The sequence below is a fragment of the Bemisia tabaci genome, chromosome 9 (assembly GCF_918797505.1).
Source record: "Bemisia tabaci chromosome 9, PGI_BMITA_v3".
In the NCBI taxonomy this organism is placed as follows: domain Eukaryota; kingdom Metazoa; phylum Arthropoda; class Insecta; order Hemiptera; family Aleyrodidae; genus Bemisia; species Bemisia tabaci.
The window spans coordinates 4,886,549-4,906,045 of record NC_092801.1 but is presented as its reverse complement, the minus strand read 5'-3'; the positions used below and the strand labels follow the sequence as shown (position 1 = coordinate 4,906,045).

Genomic DNA, 19,497 nt, shown 5'->3' with positions numbered 1-19,497 from the left:
CAAGCAGAAACATTCGTGAAAAGCCTTTAAAGAAATCTGAATCTTCTTTTAAAAGACTTAAAATACATTGATTTATTTCATGAAATTAAAGTACGATTTATTTGGTCGCTCTTATAATTGATTGTACGTATTATTGAAAATAAAGCGTGACAGAACAGCTTTGGACTCAAGCAGTGTTTATTTATTCCGCTCCATGCCTCATTTCGTTAACCTAAAATTTTCGGAAGTTGAAATTTTGGGAACTTTTCAGCGTGCCGAGAATAGTTTCGCCTACGGGAAGCGTGATTTGCATTCATCCTTATTCATACGCTTAATATTTTGTGGTGTTTTAATGCTGATTTGAAATAATGAGTGATAACGAGGTAATTGCGCCATTTACTCTCCAAATTTCTTTGTTTGGTCCCCGTTCAACGTGACGCCGGCATCTGCCGTCTGCCGTTAACGGCGGAACATCAACTACAATGAGTCTCATTTTAATCCTTAGCCTTTTCAGTATATGTATTATCCTTATCCCAATTTGAGAGAAAAGCGGAGGTGAAACTTCAATACCGATGAGTCATGACTCAACTGAAGATTGTTAATCTTACTCAAGGCCTCTCCTATGTCTGGCTCAGGGAATCATAGAACGTCGCAGCAATTTCCCTCCATGCTTTTCATCTCATGTCATTTTCAGATCTCTTGAATGTCTGAATTTAATATCGAAATCACAACTGTTTCATGCATGCATTATTATCTACTGTATTAATCTCCTGTGTGAGGGACCTCCAAGTCCTTAAGTTTGTGTATGTGCTAGCTGGTCCTATCCATGAGATGTCCGTCAGTTTGTCAAGTTGTCTTGAATATGCGGAGTCATGTCCAATGTTCAATTGATTTTGTGCCTGTTCTAATCGTAACCAAGGCAGAATTGAAGTTGGTAACTTATGTGCCTTTAATAATCTCAGATTTAATGGCATCATAATAACTATCGTTCCCTAGGAAACCAGCTCACCATGTAGGTTCAGTGGAATCCTACTACTTATGTAGAATATAATATATTCGAAGAGTTTAATTTAGTCTTTAGAGGTAAGAGTGGTAGAGTTTTCTTTTAGTTGCCCACCTTTGAGTGGTATGGATGCATTTGGTTCGAAAACAGTCATTAATTTAAAACCAATTATAAAGGCTATCTCTCATTTTGCTTGTACTAAGGCCCAGTTTAGGACACCATTTCTTTTTCCAGTGAATATTGTTAAATAAGCAGCGGTGTCGCAATCAAAATACACCCTAAACTCTTAGGACCGGATTATAGTTAATAATCACTTACTGCATCCAGACTTTTTTGTGTCTCAGTTGTCTCCTTTGACAAAGAAGGATTTTGCCTAAAAGTGAATGTCTAAGGAATTAACAAAGAAACACATATTATACGGCCGGAAATGGACAAGGATCATGAGAATGCTCTGATCGCCTGTAGATGATTGTTGTTTTCAGTCTCTTTTGTCATCCTAACTAAGTTTATTTACATGTTGTAGAGCAACCGAAGTTATGGACGTGAAGATGAAGAGGAGAAAAGAATAGTAAGGGAAGACTCGCCCCCTCCGCGTGATAAAAGCCGCACCCCTAGTTCTGCCTACTCTAAGTCAAAGTAAGTAGAAGTGCGATCTTTGAGGTTTTCTTGTTTCTCCCCTGTGGTAGAGCCAGTGTTGAATCCAGTGTCCGTGTGGTCTTTTCAACGATTATTTAATTAAAATACATTTTGTTTTATGATGCTCGATTTCTAAATCTGTTCAGCAGTCAATCATCAGGGTGTCTACCGGTCCCCAAAAGTTCCCAATGTCCCCGATTATCCCTGTTTTTGGAATGGTGTCCCTGATATCCCCAAAAGTCCCCAATTTTCTCGTTCAGGTCCCCAAAAAATGACAAAAATTGTCCTAAACACCTACATTTTTAAATTTTCCTGCCAGTCGTGGCGGTGTGGTGTAACCAGGAATAAAGTAACTGCAGTGTTGCTTGGTTTTTCGTCTGTTTTCATTGGCTCAACATGACTTGTCAAATTAGCCGTACAAAATACACATTTCAACGCTCTAACTAGCTCCCTCTCTCTTACTATTTCAGGGAAAAAGTCCCCAATTTTGGTTTTGTATAACTGGTTGACACCCTGATCCTAAACTTTTTTATTTTACTTCCATACTCTACACAGTACAATAAGATGCATTCATGACAAATAAACTCCATGATGAGTGTCACCCCAAGCGGTAAGTTCTTCAAAGCTCCAAAATGCGTAATGTTTCCTCAGAAGTCTTGAGATTAAAGATGGATTTTAGACTTTCCATCTATGCCTGCTCACCGTTATTTGGTCTCCATTTTGCAAGTAGGAACTTCAATTGCTGGCCTATCCGTGGAAACATATGTATGTAGGAAAACGATTGGTACATATTGTAATTTTGTTTTGTAATAATAATAAAATAAATAAATAAACATACATCGTTGGCAAATCGAGCCAGAAATTGTAGTCCCCAATTGCAAAATGATGTCCATTTTTGGAACAATCACATGAAAGCCATCTTTCTTTTCATAGCTCTAATAACACACTTCAACCCATGTTTTTTCAGATCCCCTTCTCCTCATATCAATAGTTCCAGAAGATCTTACGGGCGTAGCATGTCTCGCTCTCGTTCACGCTCCATCTCTCGCTCTCGGTCACGTTCCTATGGACGAGACTCCAGGTCACATTCAAGAAGCCCAAGGCACTCACGACGCAGGAGAAGGGTCAGTTTTGTTACAATTTTTCAATTCCTTATAATTCATTTTTTCCCCTATTTTCATCAATACACTGGGTGATCCCAAAATTCCACACCACTAGTACCAGGCATCACCCCAAGAACTCTAAAACAAATTGAGACAGGGATTTGCAATTTTTTGAGTTCTCCTAGGTCACAAGAAACGACTTTTGGGAACTCCTAAAACTCTAAAGGGACCACCTTGAGAAAATGGCAAGAACCCTCTAGGTTGTGTGGGAATTTTGGATTGCCCTGTATCTGCACTTAAATGTGACTGTCCCTAGGAGAAAGGACCACAGTCCACAGAGACAAAATATTCAGTACTCTCCCATGCTAAGGAAACACGCTGTATGACCCATCAAGCGTCGCCAAATTTCCTTTGACAAATCACGAATTTCAAGGAAAATTTGTGAACATTACTCTCACAATTTTTCAGTGGATTTTGTCCGTAATTGAATCTAAAAAGTCTGAAAATATCAATAAAAAATATTCCTAACTTTCTTCAAAAATAAATACTTTTCGAGAGGAAATTTTGCAACATTTGAATGCCCATATGGCGTTTTTACTTAGCGCGGCAGTATTGAGGTTTCAATGGAAAACTTTCAGGTGTCCTGAACAATAACTTGCGAGCAGCTTAGCACCTTTTTGTGCTAATGAAGGGTGTGAAATTGCATTGTCATGGGCCTGTCGCTTGCAAGAGGTATAGCCAAATCAATATACCCTTTACAGTTTCAATAGAGATGTTGCATGTGTGAGGAATTTGCGATTTAACTGTTGATTCTTACGTAAAAGTTCGCAAGAAACTCGATGGTGCCACTGGTTCTCTCTGAAATCAACTCCCAAGCTCGAAAAAAGCTCTCAAGTTGAGGCCAAAATGGAGGGGATATCCCTTGCTATTCTGAGAGTCCACGTCTACATCAAGACAAACTCTCCATGCAATGATAGGGAGCAAATACATTGACAGGGCTGCCACTTTATTTGGGGACTCTAAAACTGATAACACGGTAACCCTGCTAATGTACTTGCTCCCTATCTTTGCATGGAGAGTTCGCTTTGATGTAGAGGTGGACTCTCAGGATAGCAGGGGATATCCCCTCCATTTTGGCCTCAACTTGAGAGCTTTTTTTGAGCTTGGGAGTTGGTTTCAGAGAAAACCAGTGGCACCATCGTATTTCTCGCCAACTTTTACATAAGAATCAACAGTCAAATCGCAAATTCCTCACACATGCAACATCTCCATTGCACTAAAATCACGTTGGGCACGTCAGAAAAGTCCGAAGTCCATTCTTTAGTGCACAATCTTCTTAGTTTGTATCATGCTTTTCCAAGTTTCCTGCGTCTGCGGGCAGTTTTCTCAGTCACTGCGGACCAAGTTTGCACAGGCAGAGGAGTACATAAAACTTACCCGAGTAAACAAACGATTTCACCAACTTTTTCTATCGTTTGATTTCAATCGTTTTTAAGTGTATGACTCCATTTTATTCTGCGAAAACCAAAGATTTGATTCAATTGAAATCTTACTCAAGGTGAGTTAAAAACAGTCTCCAAGATTGTTTGATTATTTAGGTTAGGCCTCTCTCTAGGCAAACCTAACTACCGGATGCCCGTGCACGCGGTAAATTTGAAAAAGCGGTAAATTTTAAATTTCCCTACTATGCAGATTGCGCAGAGGAGTGGATTTCAGACTTTTTTGATGTGCCTAACAAGATATACTAGCGAATTTCCCCTTAGGAAGTGTATTTAGTTGGCTGTATCTTTTGCGTGCAACGGACCCATTTGGTGCCTATATGCTCTGAAGATGACTAATGATAAGTTTAAACAGCTTTTTCTCAGAACTACGGTTTCAGGATTGAACTTCTTATCACCATTTCATTTGGTAGCTTTGACATTTTAGGCATTATATACCTTAAAATGTTCATGAAACACTCTTAAGTAGATACTCTTGTATCAATGACTGAGTAGGTACTTTTGTATCAATAACACAATTCATATTAAACGCACTAGATTCATCAAAAATTGATACTTAAGTTTCTTTGGCCCTGAACTATACATACAGATAAGAGATATAGATATAGTCAGAAAACTGAAGGTAAACCTGATGAAACCAAAGAAACTGCTTTGCTGAATGAATAAAAATGTGTACTACGTCAGTCGTTGCTCTTTAAGTCATCTAGCGTAAGAAATTAAAGCAGACAATGATAATAATGGGATTTTTTTATAGATGGATAGTATGTATCGACAGGTTGGAAATTGCAAATCAAGTTAGGAGTTGGAAAGAAAAGAGCAGAAGATTATTTTTAAATAATAAAAATTTTCTCTTCTTTTATTAATCCTGCTATTAAATTTTGCAGAGTCCAGACCGCGGTTACAAAAGACGTTACATGGGAAGCAGAGTGAGTCTAAATTTTTCTGGTCTTTTCATAATGGCTCTTTTTTTTTTTATTTAAATCTTTCAAGGAGCTTTCTCTTGTCTCACTAAGATGAAATTAGATAGTTTTGAGGGATGATGAAACAAGTATCTCCTGCAAAAATACTGTTTTAAATTAGGATTAAGAGGAAATCTTAAGAAAAGGATAAATTGATTTCTTCACTGCACTAAATTATCCAACGATCTAGTTCAAAAATGTCGCTTCTTTAATGCAGAGACAAATGGAGGTATATTGATAGGTATTTAATTGTTGATACGTTTCCCTTTGTCATAATTTGATTGTTTATATTTTGTTTCTAGCATGTAATCATGTCTCATTTTCAGAGAGAAAAGTCTAGACTTCATGCAGGGATTTACTGAGACCAAAGAAGTAACCCAGAATAGTGATCAATCAGTACTTGAACTGGCCTATTTCAGTTGTGTTTTATCGGTTAAAGAAGACAAACCAGTCCAAAATTACTCTGAACATTTATTTTTTTCTCTTTCATTTATCTATAACTCCTTCCGTGTATTTCATTATTGACTCTTTTTTGTTACAGGATCGTCCAAAACCTAACCGGTGCCTTGGTGTGTTTGGTTTGAGTATCCATACTACTGAAGATCAAATTTATGATATTTTCTCAAAGTATGGCTCCCTTGAGCGTGTCCAGGTCATTGTGGATGCTCAGGTTAGCTAATTCTCTCTTTCTTTGCGCACCCTGATCTGCTGCATATTTATTTATTTTTTATTTCAGTATGAATGGGAGAAACCCCAATAACTAGACATAAGAAAGTTTGTACAAAAGCAACAAGCAAAACAGAACAACGCACCCAGATTTACTCAACAGTTATTACCCTGTGATAGTTTATTAATTTTTTGTTAATTGCTTGTTCATTAGGCTCCGTTGAACGTGGAATTTTAAATTTGAGCCAAAAAAATGAAGGGAGGAAAATAAAACCTCCAATTTCAGGTTGTGTCTGAAGTTTTTAGAATTGGTGTTGAAAGAACCTAGTATTAGAAGGTATCAAAGTCATCCAGATGCCCTGTAAGGCTGAAAAACCTACACAATTTAGCAAAATCAAGGAAAAACTTGCCATGTGCATATCAACAATAACCGGAAAGTGTTAGAACTTTTCCTGGGAAACATAATTTTTAACTTTTCCTTCGCAATTTGGAAGATTGATTTTAAAAAATTATAACTTCGAAAAGAAAAACTGGAACTCACTCTGAAGGTCAGTTTTCAAATTAACAATGACAATTGCATTTAATCTTATGCAAGTCAGCATATCGTTATTTAAGAATTTTAACTAATTTTTTCCATTTTGATCTCTGAAAACTTTTCAGTCAGATATTTTTTTTTTCTCTTGAGGTCTTCAGACGCAGTGATTGAGTTAATAATAACTCTTTTTAGGTTGAATTTTACAATGGCCACTTACGGTTTGATAGCCATTTCGTGCATAATTTGATGTTATCACTAGGCACAACAAAATATTTTCTAATTTTCAGGGATTCTGTGCTGTGCAGCGAAATGTATTGAAATTTAATTTTTAAGGACCAAATATGGTAACTTCACAATGTTTTACTCCTTGAGGGTCTATATATTGTGAGATGTATCATAATTTAGTCATTTTTGGTCTCTCTTTAGGCCTAACACTGGCCTAAACATGGGTCTGACAGCAGATTTTGGCGAAAAAAAGCATATTTTTCAGCATTCGACCGCAAACTTGCTAGACCTGCATTTGTTGCCAAAATCGGCCCTCAGACCTAAGTTAAGGCCAGTATCAGAACGATGAATGGACCTAAAATGACCAAATCATAGTGCATTTTATAAAATATAGACCTTCCATGAGCAAAAACTTATTGAGTCGAGGAAATTCAGGGTGGGCCCAAAAACAGCCCTTATCGATACTCCTCCTTTCACTTTTCTTCGTAGTTTTTTTGTTGATTGACTCTTTTTATTCCATCTAGACTCGGCGCTCACGTGGTTTCTGTTTTGTGTATTTTAAAAACTATGAGGATGCAAAAGCCGCAAAAGAGGAGTGCTCTGATATGGATGTTGACGGACGTCGTATTCGTGTAGATTTTTCGATCACCGAACGAGCTCATACACCCACGCCCGGAATGTACATGGGCAAGCCATCATAGTAAGTTTTTTTCTACTCAGTTTTTTTTCAATCAGTGTCCCATATTAAAATGATACATCTTTTTAAGATTCGCTCAACTCATATTTTCAAAATCAACAACTGTCTTGGCAATAAAGTGAAGTAGGGTTTCCGGCATCCTTAAACTCTATATTTTTCCATCAAAATGCGACTGTTCAAGGGATAAAAGACCCTATTGCATGGTCAAAAATTTTAGGGGAAAGCAATTATTCGCAACTTGGATTGGAAAATTTGAAATTGAATTATTGATCTCAAACTTACTCTAATACCCTAAAAATAAGTTAGGAGCAGTCAAGTTTATTTTTATAGCTGTAAAGGGTGTAAAAAATGTTGCAGTTTAATCCAACATTATTATGCCTGAGTTCAACAGATAAAATCCCCCCAAAATTCATTTCTCTCAAAACTGCTTTATTCTACTCACAAAGGACCCTGCACGGAAGACAAAGAAATTTGGCGCTGGCTAAATATTCAGATTTTTCTGCTCATATATTTGCTTTTATTTATCATGCATCTATCAAATTCTTTTTCTCACAGTATTAACATGCTTTTAATTTTCTTTCAGCCGCAGCTCTGGTCGCAGAAGGGGTTTCAATGATGGGTAAGTAATTTTATGGTTTCTCTTTTGTGAATTTTACTCTCTAACATGAAATTGGTGAGTAACATTATTTGATTTCCAGCACAGCACACTTAATTTTCTGATTTTCTGGGGCAAAAGAGCAAGCCCTGCTAAAGTTTGACTCTATGCACTTATTCTTAATCTCAATGTTGGTGGCTGTTTAATACTATCTTTATTAAAATTATTCATGGTTAATAGTTATTTTGAAGTCACTTCTTGACCTAGGTAAGGCTTTAATTGAATTTTATGATGCAATCAAAAGCCAGAAAACCTCATGTTTGAACTGTAAAAAAAATGTTTGTGCCATACATTCAGAATTTAAATTATTCCTATTAGGAACACAAGCCAATTAAAAGATCAGAGAATTTGAGATTACTCTCTCTTTAAAATCTTTCATCCGTTGATCATACTTACATTAATGAATAGCACTTTCTGTCTCTACGTTCGTATATTTTGCACAATTTCATCGAAAAGAACTTGGCGCCAAAAATTATTTTGACATAAAATGTTTCCATGTCCACACAAGAAATTTTTTATTTAGAAATCTTGGAGGCTCAAGACTTTCAAAATCCTAGATACCTAATCACCCTGTTTCTGTCCTCTACCAACCGTTTTAAAGTCCTCAAAAAGTTTCCGGAGGTCCCAAAATTGTTTTTGAAATCCTTTCATTCTATTCATCAAAACTCTTCGATCTCGGTCCCAAAAACTTCTAATCATGTAAGGAACATTATTAAAACAAAGACCCAGCCTTTCGTCAGAAGTCACCTGTTTTAGTTCCTCCTCCAGGTATTGGTACCATTGCCTCACCCTCATGCATCATTTCATGATCCCTCTTAAATTTTTAACATTGTTAATTCGACATCTTCGGGGACCGAATGCATGTTTTTTCTGTTACAAAATTTTGATCTATCGGTTGATATTTTGTAAGTGGTGATGGTAATTCGGTCAAAAAACTGGATGAATTGAAATGGCTTTGCTATGATCTTAACCATGGTGATTGGAGGTAGTATCATTAATTATGATGCCATTTACCAATCCCCCATTCACTGTTCATTATTCAGCATTCTCTAAAGCCTGGTTATTCATTCGACAGAGCTTGATGAAATCCTATTAATATTCAGACAAATCTATTTGAACTGAGAGAAGCTCAGACACAGCAGTTAGTTCTATATGATGCATCATGCTATATCTATTCCATCCACTGAATGTTTTTATTTTTGTGATTGAATACACCTAAAGATTTTGAGTCGGAAACTTTTTCTGAATACATTGAACTTTTTTGCAGGATGTTTCGGCTTAAAGTCTCACAACAGTTACTTATTTATTGAAATTTTTGAAGATTTAGAAGTATTTAGAAGTTGAAATTCTTGGAGCTTTATGAAGCTCCCTTGCGGCTCCTCAAGTTTAAAGTGCATGTCAAGCACGCCTTGTTGGACATGGGGAAAATCAAAGCTCAGCGGTTGAGTTATTTACCGGGATGAAGGTTTCAGTTAACTTGCGTGTTTCAAACTCTTTGTTGTTTCGTCTCGTCTCTAAGAATTCAAAACCGGCTGTTGCCCTAATAGAAGTGCTAAAATAACCCAAGTCATGAAGTTATAAATGAAAGAAAGAAAAGCAGAAGGTAATGTTTTTACACGAGTACTTTTTTTCAGCTCCTTGTGAATGTCCCTGATCGTAAAAGGGCGCTTTTTATTGAGAGGGTGACTTTAACTTGATGGTTAAACAATTAAAGTATCATATAGAGGAACCTTAACTGAAATCAGTACCATTGCATCAGCATCCAACCTACTCCCAAATCTATAGTAGATGTCATCTTTACCTGACATTTTTGTAATTTTTTGAGACACTGGCAAAGGCTTGCATCATAATAGGACTTGCAATTTGGCAAATGGGATGTTGTTACCTTATGACTTGCGTTACAGGAGATAGGGAATATGGTCTAGTGTCATATGGGGAGGAAGTCTGGTGTCTCTGTGTTGAAACAAAAAATATGGTCTCCACGACCTAATCAAATTGGAAGGATTGGGTCTGTTGCATGCCAACTGAATATGTTGTCTTAGGGTAAACTCAGACGAAAATAACGTTGAGCACATCAGAAAAGTCCAAAATCCACTCCTTAGCGCACTATCTGAGTAGTTTGTAACACACTTTTTCGAAACTACCACGTATGCGAGCAGTTTTCTAGATGGCCTGTATCCAGGTTTGCCCGGAGAGAGACCTAACCCATAAAAAACAAACAGTCTCATGAACTTTTGTAACCTCTCCATGTATACAATTTCAATTGATTCAAAGCTTTTGTTTTTGCAAAATTGAAATCATACAAAAGGAAAAGTTTGTGAAATCGTCTGTTTACTCAGATTAGTTTTTCTCACTCCTCTGCCTGTGCAAACCTGACTGCCGGCCACAAAGAAAAACTGCCTGCAGATGCCGGAAACTTGGAAAAGCGTGTTACAAACTACGCAGATTGCACGATGAGGAAAAGATTTCAGACTTTTTTGACGTACCCAACATTATGTTAATGCAATTTTACCCGCAGAAAGTATATTTATTTGGCTGTTTCTCTTGCGTGCAATAGATGCATTGCTTTTACCTGTCTCGCTCAGTCGCTCTATTTATTTTAATTTTACTTTTAAGTAACAGTGGCTACAGAAAGGTCATCGTCATTAGTTTAGTAGAAGTGACAGTGGCTTTGAATCAGCATAAAATGCTGATGAAATATGACTACATTGGTCCTCTTGGAAGTTTCAGTGTAGCAAAAGTATAAATTTGTTTCGCTGAGAAGCTTCTGAAATGTACGATATCTTTTAGTTTGTGACCGTCTTATTTAGTCAATAATATTATATTTTTTGTGGGGTTTATTCCTATCAATTTCCTTGGAATTTTAATGTTCTAATAATGTTAAAGTAGTCATTGATTTTGTCCAATTTGAACTTTTTAACTCTTCAAATAAGTGGAGCACATGGAGCCTCTATGGCTGTATGCATAAAAAAGGCTTTTCAAGGAAATGGTGATGTCTTGGAATTTGGGATTCAGTCCAGTAATTTTTCATAACATTTTACAAAAAATCAGATAGTGCCGTTGGTCATATTTTTTTACTCCTTTCCTAAGCTGATGAGAAGCTCTCAAAGTCGAGGTCGCAGTTGCTACTAATTGTTGAACTATGAAAAGTCCTCTTCTGTAACTGCATCGTGTTTTGTTTATTTGATTGTGTACAAGAAAAGGGACTTCAACACCAAAAACTCGTATCTGAAATATTGGGACCAATGCACGAAGAAGTGTTTGATGAACACTTTGACCCTAGAAATGCTTAGAAATTAGGGCTGTGCAATTATCTGGAAATCGCGAATAGTCGCTTCGGCTGACTCATGAACTATTTGACTGTCGCGAATAACAAATTTTCGATTATTCGCGCCTTCATAAATGTTCATAAACACATTTTCATCTGCACCAAAAAAAAATAAAATACTAAAAATGTGTCTGGTGATCCTTAGATGTTAGCTTGACTGCCCGCGCACTTAACTTTAAGTCCTGGGATTGCATAAATAACTGCAGGGACAGTCAAGCCAGCATCCAGGGATTTTCAAGCACATTCTTAACAGCCTAGGCTGCTACCATAGCGTTTCATTGTTTTCTGTGCAGGTGTATGAGGGAATAGAAAATTTTTTCAACAATTTATCACACTTATTTGTCGGTTTTTGTAATATTTGCTAATTTTCGCACTTTAAAAGTCATTTTAAATTATTCGTATTACTATTTGTAGTTGTGAATAGTTAACTTAAATTATTCGTAGTTGTGAATAATTCACTTAATTTATTTGCTATTCGCTTTGTTTGAAAAGTTCACTATTCGCACAGCGCTATCAGAAATGTTGAGCCTAGCTGGAGTTTAGACAAAAAGTTATTAGAAAAAAACATTTTAATCAACTTTATTTATTTCTCATATTACACTCAATTCAACCATGAGCTTCTAGTGAGCGTGAAAGTAGATTTTGAATTAAATCAAAGGCAGTGCTGTGTTTCTTGTAAAATTTTATGTTGAATCAATTGGTTACTATGTAAATGGACCATTGGACAAAGTGTGCATTCAAGCACTCTGACACGTTTTCATCAAATTTTTGCGTAGGACTCAATTCGTGCAACAGAAGATACTGACAGTAACTCTTAACTGAAATACTTAACGTTTTTAGATGTGTAAATTCAAACCTCCCGCTCATAAAAAAACAAAAGTCTCCTTGAGTCAAATCGCTCGCTAAGTACTCCCATAACGATCGCTGCGGTATGAAAGTATGGAAACTTATTTCTCAGTGCCTCTGCTCAGCTGTTGCATGTTGTCACCATTTTGAGCAGCACAAGGCAAGGAAAAAACATTGCTTGATTGAGAAGCCTGCCACAACCATTGTAGTGCGAGTTTTGATTCAAGTAGCCCATTTCGTTCTTGGAAGCAGGGAATTCCAAATGTAAAACCAATGCTGAATAAAAACGCCAATATCTTAGTTAGGAGTCGATTTCAATTATTTTTGTCGTAGGAATCGTTTTCTACGTTAAACTTTTGTCAGGAAACTTTAAGAATGCTTACATTTCCACCTTGTCCAGGGGTCCATTGTAGAGCTTTATAGGAATTCCATCATTGAGGCTCCTCGTGTAGGATGTGTGATAACCTTCTTCTGAAGTCGAATTTCTTATGTGATGGGCAAAACGTGAAACGGCTCTCCGCAAGTAATCTGATTTCGGTTGCTTTGCAGTTACTACAACGGAGGTGGAAGACGCTATGGCGGTGGCGGCGGCGGCTATGGTGGAGGCAGACGATCCCGTTCTCCGTATTACGACAGGCGTCGACGACACTCGAGATCTCGCTCGTACTCACGTTAGCACCCAAGTTGACAACCTCTCCGATTCTCCACAGTTTTGTTTGATTTAAAAGTAGTTTCTTTTTTTTTAACATTTTTACTTAAGTTTGCAAAACCGGCCATTTTATCTCTACGGAAACCTCTGAATTTTTGAAATGACTCACTTGATGGCACAGAAGCTAGCCATATCTAAAATTAAAGGTGAAACAATCAACATCCCTGGAATTCCTCTACTGAAGGTTTATAAAATTCTTAAAATTCATCTTTTCCGCTAGATTCTCGATGATGTTCTTTCTCCTCCTCCCCAATCTGCATCAAAGATTTTTTAGCCATTATGTGTCCAATTTGGTTTTGAAAGCCAGGAAATATTAATTGTCTATCCTCGTCAATCATTCAACATTTAATTGCTCTAGTATGAAATTCAACAGAGCACTGCAATCTAAATTCCTTTTGATTTCGCCAATTTTTATAAAATGTATTTCTGGAGCTCATGAATTTTTTGGTTCATCGGCTCCCACCTTTTTTATGTAAACATTAGATTAGATTTTTAGTTTATTTTCTTTACAACCTCTTCAACACTTTGATGCTGTATGCTCTGTAGCATGCATTGTTTTTATAGTTTTCTCTACAACTCCTGATATCTGAAAAGAGGAATTTCCTAGCTATCATTATTTACCCGGGCTGGTTTTCATCAAGTAGATGGTTGTGCTCATCGCCGTGAGCAATTAGTATTCTTTTACTTCTTGCCAATGTTAGTGACTCCGCAACTGTAACGTTGCTTATGCTGTTTCTGCAATGCCCGGCAAACATTTTACTCTCATCTCTCGCTCTGTGACATCGTCAAATCGTTAGTTTTAATACAAGTATTCTTGTTCAATCCCCCTGCTTTTTAGTTTTTATATCTTTAAAAAAAGAACAAAACAATATCAAAAGGTTTTTTATGGTCGTGGAAGATATTATTATCTGTTTTGATAAACTCATAGGTAACCTCAAGTCCTGTGTTTTTATCCTTGTATACTTAGTCCTTAAGATGACTCAGTGAAGTTGGATCAGTCATCTGGAGTTATTTCGTTTGTTACTTTTTTTCTGAATGTGATATTGACTTCATTTCATTTCACAAGTTATCCTGGTATACTGTCCGACTTCCCTCCCTCTTTCTTGTTTCTTCTGCTATCTGGTGACTTTATTTTTCTTTCGGCTCTCGCAATAAAATCGACGTCTTGCAGAAGAGTTATGTAGTCTATTGCTTTGTTTTGAAATTGCCACTGACAATTATTGTGACTCAGGAGACAGATTTTTGTGATTCTCACCAATCGCTTGAAGAAAATCACTGAAATTTTAGAGGATATCTGTCCCTTCAGCTAGTTTTTGAAAACTTTTGGTTAATATTTAGTAATGAATGTATGCTTCCTCTCAAAATATTGATTTAATCAGTGTTCTTTCCGGTGTAACCAATAAACCATAATTAAAGAGTCAATATTTTAATTTACACCCCGATCGTTGAGTTGACCACTGATTCCTCTTGCTTCCATCTTTAAAATAAATATGGAATATCTGCTTTAAGTTCACTAGTTTAGTTAAAAGTTAGGTAAGAGGGACATGACTGTTTCTCAATCTCTTCACTTCGATGTTTGGCTGGGATGAATTTTTGTGTCATGATGTAAGAACCTCATTTCGGTGATCCATTGTTTGGTAAAAAGAACAGATAATCAGTTTATTGTTCCATTAAACTGATTTCAATGATTTTTCAATAGATTTCAGATTGTATAATTAATAATAAAATTTTTTATACAACCCTAAAGTCTTGCTTTTCATTCATCTGTAGCCTTTTCAATTTGTAGGGCTAAACTTGAATGCCTACTTATCGTAATAACTTGGTCTGAGTTTAAAAGCATTCAATAACTGTGTCAGATCAGGATCAAATAGAGGAGAAGTAGGTTTGAAGTGTTATTCCTCTGTAAGACTCAATTTCAGAGGTAAAGCGCAGCATCTATTTTTTCATTTAAAATATTTTTTTGTTCAAGAACTTGTGTGGCTGGTTAAGCTCAAAACTCCCCGCAACTTATTTTGTTTTCCAAATTGTTAATTGTGTCCATTCTGTTCAATTCAGGCTACTCCTCAGTGTGCTGGAAAAAAATCTTGTCACTTGTGTATTGTTTCCCAAATTCCTTTAACGTTAAACCTACCTACTAGGTAAACTTGAATGTAATGAAGATAGGGATAGAAAAAAAGGCACTTTTCATATCCGGTGTCGCTAAGATCGTGTCACTGTTTCTTAATTTTTAAAAGAAATTGTGAATAATCAACCCTTATTTATTTCTTTGACGAGGAGAAATAGGTCCTCAACTTTTAAGAAGACAAGGGGGTATAATAGGACGTATTTCTATCAAACGTAACTATGTGCATAATGATGTGAGCCCTGATGCCCCTATTCTTATGGGTCTCAGGGCTCATGTCTTAATGCTCATAGTTCCGTTTGATAGAAATACGTCCAATAGTGGTGGGTCCATTCTATTTTGCAGGGAAAGCAAGGCCTAAAAGATCAAACATTTCTATTATAGTCAAAAATTTTAAGCTCTATAATCTTTAAAAAAAACTGTGGGCCTAGCACTAATCTACCTCCTTGTAATATACAGCTCGGGCCACACTTTTTTTCCCTTTCATAAAGATCTGTGTTCTATTTTACGAGCATAAATTAGCTGTACAGTCGCAGCTCGCAGCAGTGAGGCAATGACGCGAAGTATGACAATGCAAAATATACTTGAGCCGTTGAACAATCCCCTTCAATCTCAGAAGATACCAACCGTCGTACATGGGTACAAACTGCTTCACTGCATTCGCAAAATGACAAGCTGGTACAACGAGTTTATCGTCGATTTTCTTGGAAATGGTGTAATTTATGGTAAAAAGTTGTTCTACAAAAAGTGTTTGAAATTATATCATGAGTTGATTTAAGCAAAAAATTCGGATATTATGGTCCGTTTTTCATACTTCGAATTCCGTATTTCGCTGGCCAGGCTGTACGTCATAGGGTAAACAAACCTCAAGATGCAAACACGTCCTTTTTTTTTTTTCTATAATGTCATTCTCCCACTCTCCAGCCCCTGTGGGTAGTTCCGTCGATTCAAGTATCTATCGAAGTACGAAGAGTTCGCAAACGCAAACACTCTTGCCTGTACCGGCATGCGACACCATATTCTCTCATAGATATTCTCTCACCGGCAGTTAGCGTCATCAGAATCCCGGCCGGAAAGCGTGGATACCGCAAGTCTCTGAGCTCTCACGTGAAATAGTAAGTATAACTTTTCGACCCCTTCGCTCTCACTTTATCGCTCCCCCGTGGCTCGAATGCTCCGAGTTAAAATTAAATACGATGGCAAGATAAATGCAAGGAATCGCCCATCTGCCCTCTCGGGGTGACGCGAAGCGGCCGGAAATAATATTTGTCCGACCGCTATGACTGCTTGTTTTGATGCTAAATTAAGAAAGACGCGAGAGATATGTCATCCTTCGAATCACCGGAATAGATTACGAGGGAGTGAAGACTTCGTCACTCCCTCCCTCCTCGGGAAGACGGTTTCGAATCGTCGTGACCCAAGTGTTCGAAAGCGATAAGGATCTTCCTGAAGATGGAGAATAGCGAGTCGGCTGCGGTTTCGTAAAGCAAGGGGAAAAGACCTGAAAGGAAGTATCTCGCGTCATCTTGAGGTGAAGTGCAGTATTGCCCAATGGATTTTCTTACAACAAATTTCAATTTAACTGAACATCGCTGGTTTCATTATTCGACCCCAGTAGCAGAACAAATTTTTGTTTCTCTAAAAAAAGTATAAAAAAAAATATCTGTTATCTAAATGGTAGTTTTACATAAAAAACGTGTACTTCACGCTTTCATAAAAAAAAAATCAAAGTTCAGACCTGGCCATAATATATGAAAAATGATAAAGGCTAGATAAGGTAATTTTTTTAATACACAATTTTTTTATTTTTTTATATAACGCATGCATACGAAAGTGTTAAAAGTGAACATTTTTATGTAACAATTATATGAAAAAAGTCATCATTTTCGTGAGCTTTTCGCGAATTAGAAGATTTTTAGTACGTTTGCGAAAAGCTCACGAAAATTATGACTTTTTTTTTATACTATGGTTACATTAAAATGTTCGCTTTTAACACTTTCGTATGCATGCGTTATATTAAAAAAAATTAAATTTCGTACATAATCTTCATCTTTTCCTTCTACGGTTTTGCTACTAGGGGAAGAGACGAAGACGCATTCAAATTTTAAGGGCGGGTTGTGATTTATTGAAGCGAGGCATTTCAAAATTGATTTTGTACTTTCTGATCTTGTGAATCGTAAAATCTGACAACGCAGCGTTCAAGAATTAACATGTCAGTGAGTCTGCGTGAGTGTGTGTGAGCGAGTCCCCCTTTTTCCCGCCAGAAGTGCTTTCAGCTTTGTCTTCCTTCCCTCCGTGCCCTGTGCCCTCCATTTTGTTTTCCGGAAGGAAAGTTCGGAAAAGTGCAAGTGCATTTGATTGTCGATTTCCGCTTTCCACCTCCACCTCTCCTTGCCGCTTGATCAATCAACAGAAAGTACGTCCCAATCTCTTCGAACTCTGGTAAAATGCACAACTATTTTCGATTGATTTTCTGTGGAAGGATTCGCACTTCGTTATCATCGTTTCTGAAGTGGCCTCCTCAATTTTTCTAGGTTCTCTTTCCCATGTGAGCCATCATGTCTCGAGATGATAAGAGGACGCCGAAAGCCTTGAATTTCCGCAGAACTTTTAACGTCTTCGCCTACTTGTGATATCATGAAGTCATCGGCGTCCCTAATTTGCCTGCATTTCATCTCTTTTTACCTGAACTTCTGCTGTAGTGCTGAAACAGGTATGCAACTAACTGTGCCTATTTTTCAGAATTCACCTGTCATGATTGTGTCTTTGATACTTGTAATGTCTAGCTTTCGATTTCCAGTTTCATCATAGGTAATACCATTCTGCCAGTATCTAGGACAAGAAGCATGTGCATGGCAGACTTCATTTACTGATTGTTGCTCAGAACTCAAGATGGTACCTCCGTCTACCTGCTTTGAGCAAAATTTAATCCATGCAGATTTATATACTGAGCTGCTTCCTGGTTTGATACTCAAACTGTGAATACTGACTTTGTGACATGATCCTTGTCAGATATGAGCTGTATTCTCACGAAGCCTCATCTTAACATGCACATCGAGGGATGCTGATTTAGTGCTAGTTGTCGACGTTTTCCCTAGATCTGTAATAATTCCCCAAGACAAGCTCACAAAGCATGCTGAGCTGCTTGTCAGGCCACAGCTCAGTGAGCCCTCCATCAAAGGTGGTCGGCAGTGTTCCCAGATGAAATGCCGGAGACCCTCTGAAAAACAGCCGGAGTTTTTTACCGAAATGCCAGAAACTTTTTGAAAACGCCAGAGATTCTAAAAAACACCTTGTTTTTGAGAAATACTAGTGAAAATAGATGTGTTTGCTGACTGCATCGCATCTAATCGTAATAACCTATTGACAGTGTAACGGATCAAATGTTGGTATTGATCATAGAGATTAAAAAAGGAGGTGTTTGTATTTCGGACATCTTATTCCTTCGATGACGTAGGTCGTTACAGACGATTTTTATCATTGATTTTCTTGGAAATGGTGTAATTTATGGAGAAAGTCTTTCCATGTAAAGTGTTTGAATTTATTTCAAGAGTTCATTCAAGCAGAAAAAATTGGACATAATGATCTGTTTTCAGTATTTTGAATTCCGGATTTTGCTGGAATATCGACGCCATGTTGCACCGACCTACGTCACGGGGTAAACAATCTGCAGATAAATTTCTAGCTCCAATTGACAAAATAGCCGGAGTTTTTTATCAAAATGCTGGAAACTTCATGAATATCCTGGAGATTTATGATAGAATGCCGGAGATTCTGGAAAAAAAAATTTTGCCGGAGATCTGGGAGCACTGGTGGTCAGTGTTCCACAGTGAGGATAGAGAGTGCTTTGATGGAGGGTTTGTTGAATGGTCTACAGCGGCTGTCAGTTCGGGATGTCAATACTCGGGGAAGTATCGATACTGGTGTCAACACTAAGCATGGATACCGGTACAGAACATTGAGCTGAAGTATTGATACTTTTGAGGTATAGATAATATTTCTAAGCTTTGCTGCATTTGGAGTGTGCGTAAGTCTGTCGGCCTATTAATTCCACCAGATTTACGCTTCTCTCAAAACCGCCCCCATGCACGTGCTTAGTCAACCAATATGAGCCCTTTACTATTGTTATTGATTTGAGCTTTCAACACTTTTAACGAAAGTAATCATCTTGAGAAACCTGATAACTCCGTCGTTTGTCACAGTGCATCGTGAAGGTGAAACAGAAGAGAGAGAAGTTGTTTCAAAAGAAAGAGAGGCATTCCTCGGCTAAATCAGACTAAGTATCGTTTTCATCGATATTGGTGTCTGAGGATCAATGAGTACCGATGCCAAGTATTGATACTTCGGAAGTGTCCGTTAAGTATCGACAACTCTACTCGATGTCAGGTGGTCTGACAAGCAGCTCAGCATGCTGTGTAAATGTATCTTCAGCTTGTCACCTTCTCCAATGCTACTCTCTGCTCAAGTTTTCTCAATATTTGTTCCCAATGTTTAAACCCAAGTTGGAACATCACTTTTTTGGCTGGAACATGGAA

General features: G+C 37.4%; 2 protein-coding genes across 4 annotated transcripts in view; both read left to right on the top strand.

Annotated features, from left to right (window-relative positions):
• The first annotated feature begins 135 nt into the window (after positions 1–135).
• LOC109036826 (uncharacterized) lies at positions 136–14,586 on the top strand. Of its 3 annotated transcripts, XR_011900580.1 has the most exons (9): positions 136–362; positions 1,506–1,618; positions 2,586–2,742; positions 5,105–5,146; positions 5,721–5,849; positions 7,130–7,305; positions 7,886–7,921; positions 9,225–9,560; positions 12,681–12,818. XR_011900580.1 is itself a non-coding variant. In XM_019051202.2 (8 exons), the coding sequence occupies exons 1-8, from the start codon at positions 348–350 to the stop codon at positions 12,805–12,807; spliced, it is 795 nt and encodes a 264-aa protein (XP_018906747.1). In that variant the 5' UTR covers positions 136–347; the 3' UTR covers positions 12,808–14,586. The 3 variants fall into 3 exon arrangements, 2 of the variants coding, with proteins under 2 accessions (XP_018906747.1, XP_018906748.1); XM_019051202.2 differs by lacking the exon at positions 9,225–9,560 and having other exon boundaries at positions 12,681–14,586; XM_019051203.2 differs by lacking the exons at positions 5,105–5,146; positions 9,225–9,560 and having other exon boundaries at positions 12,681–14,586.
• Positions 14,587–17,235: 2,649 nt separating this feature from the next.
• Positions 17,236–19,497, top strand: part of kon (chondroitin sulfate proteoglycan 4-like protein) — a 39,649-nt gene continuing 37,387 nt past the window's right edge. Inside the window, 1 exon segment of the mRNA XM_019051204.2 lies at positions 17,236–17,675. Coding sequence (XP_018906749.2) covers positions 17,600–17,675 — 76 coding nt within the window. The 5' untranslated portion in view covers positions 17,236–17,599.

Coding starts and splice junctions, on each gene's coding strand:
- LOC109036826 (XM_019051202.2), top strand. Junction 5,147..5,720: donor GACGTTACATGGGAAGCAGA/GTGAGTCTAAAT, acceptor TTTTTGTTACAG/GATCGTCCAAAACCTAACCG. Junction 7,922..12,680: donor AGAAGGGGTTTCAATGATGG/GTAAGTAATTTT, acceptor GTTGCTTTGCAG/TTACTACAACGGAGGTGGAA.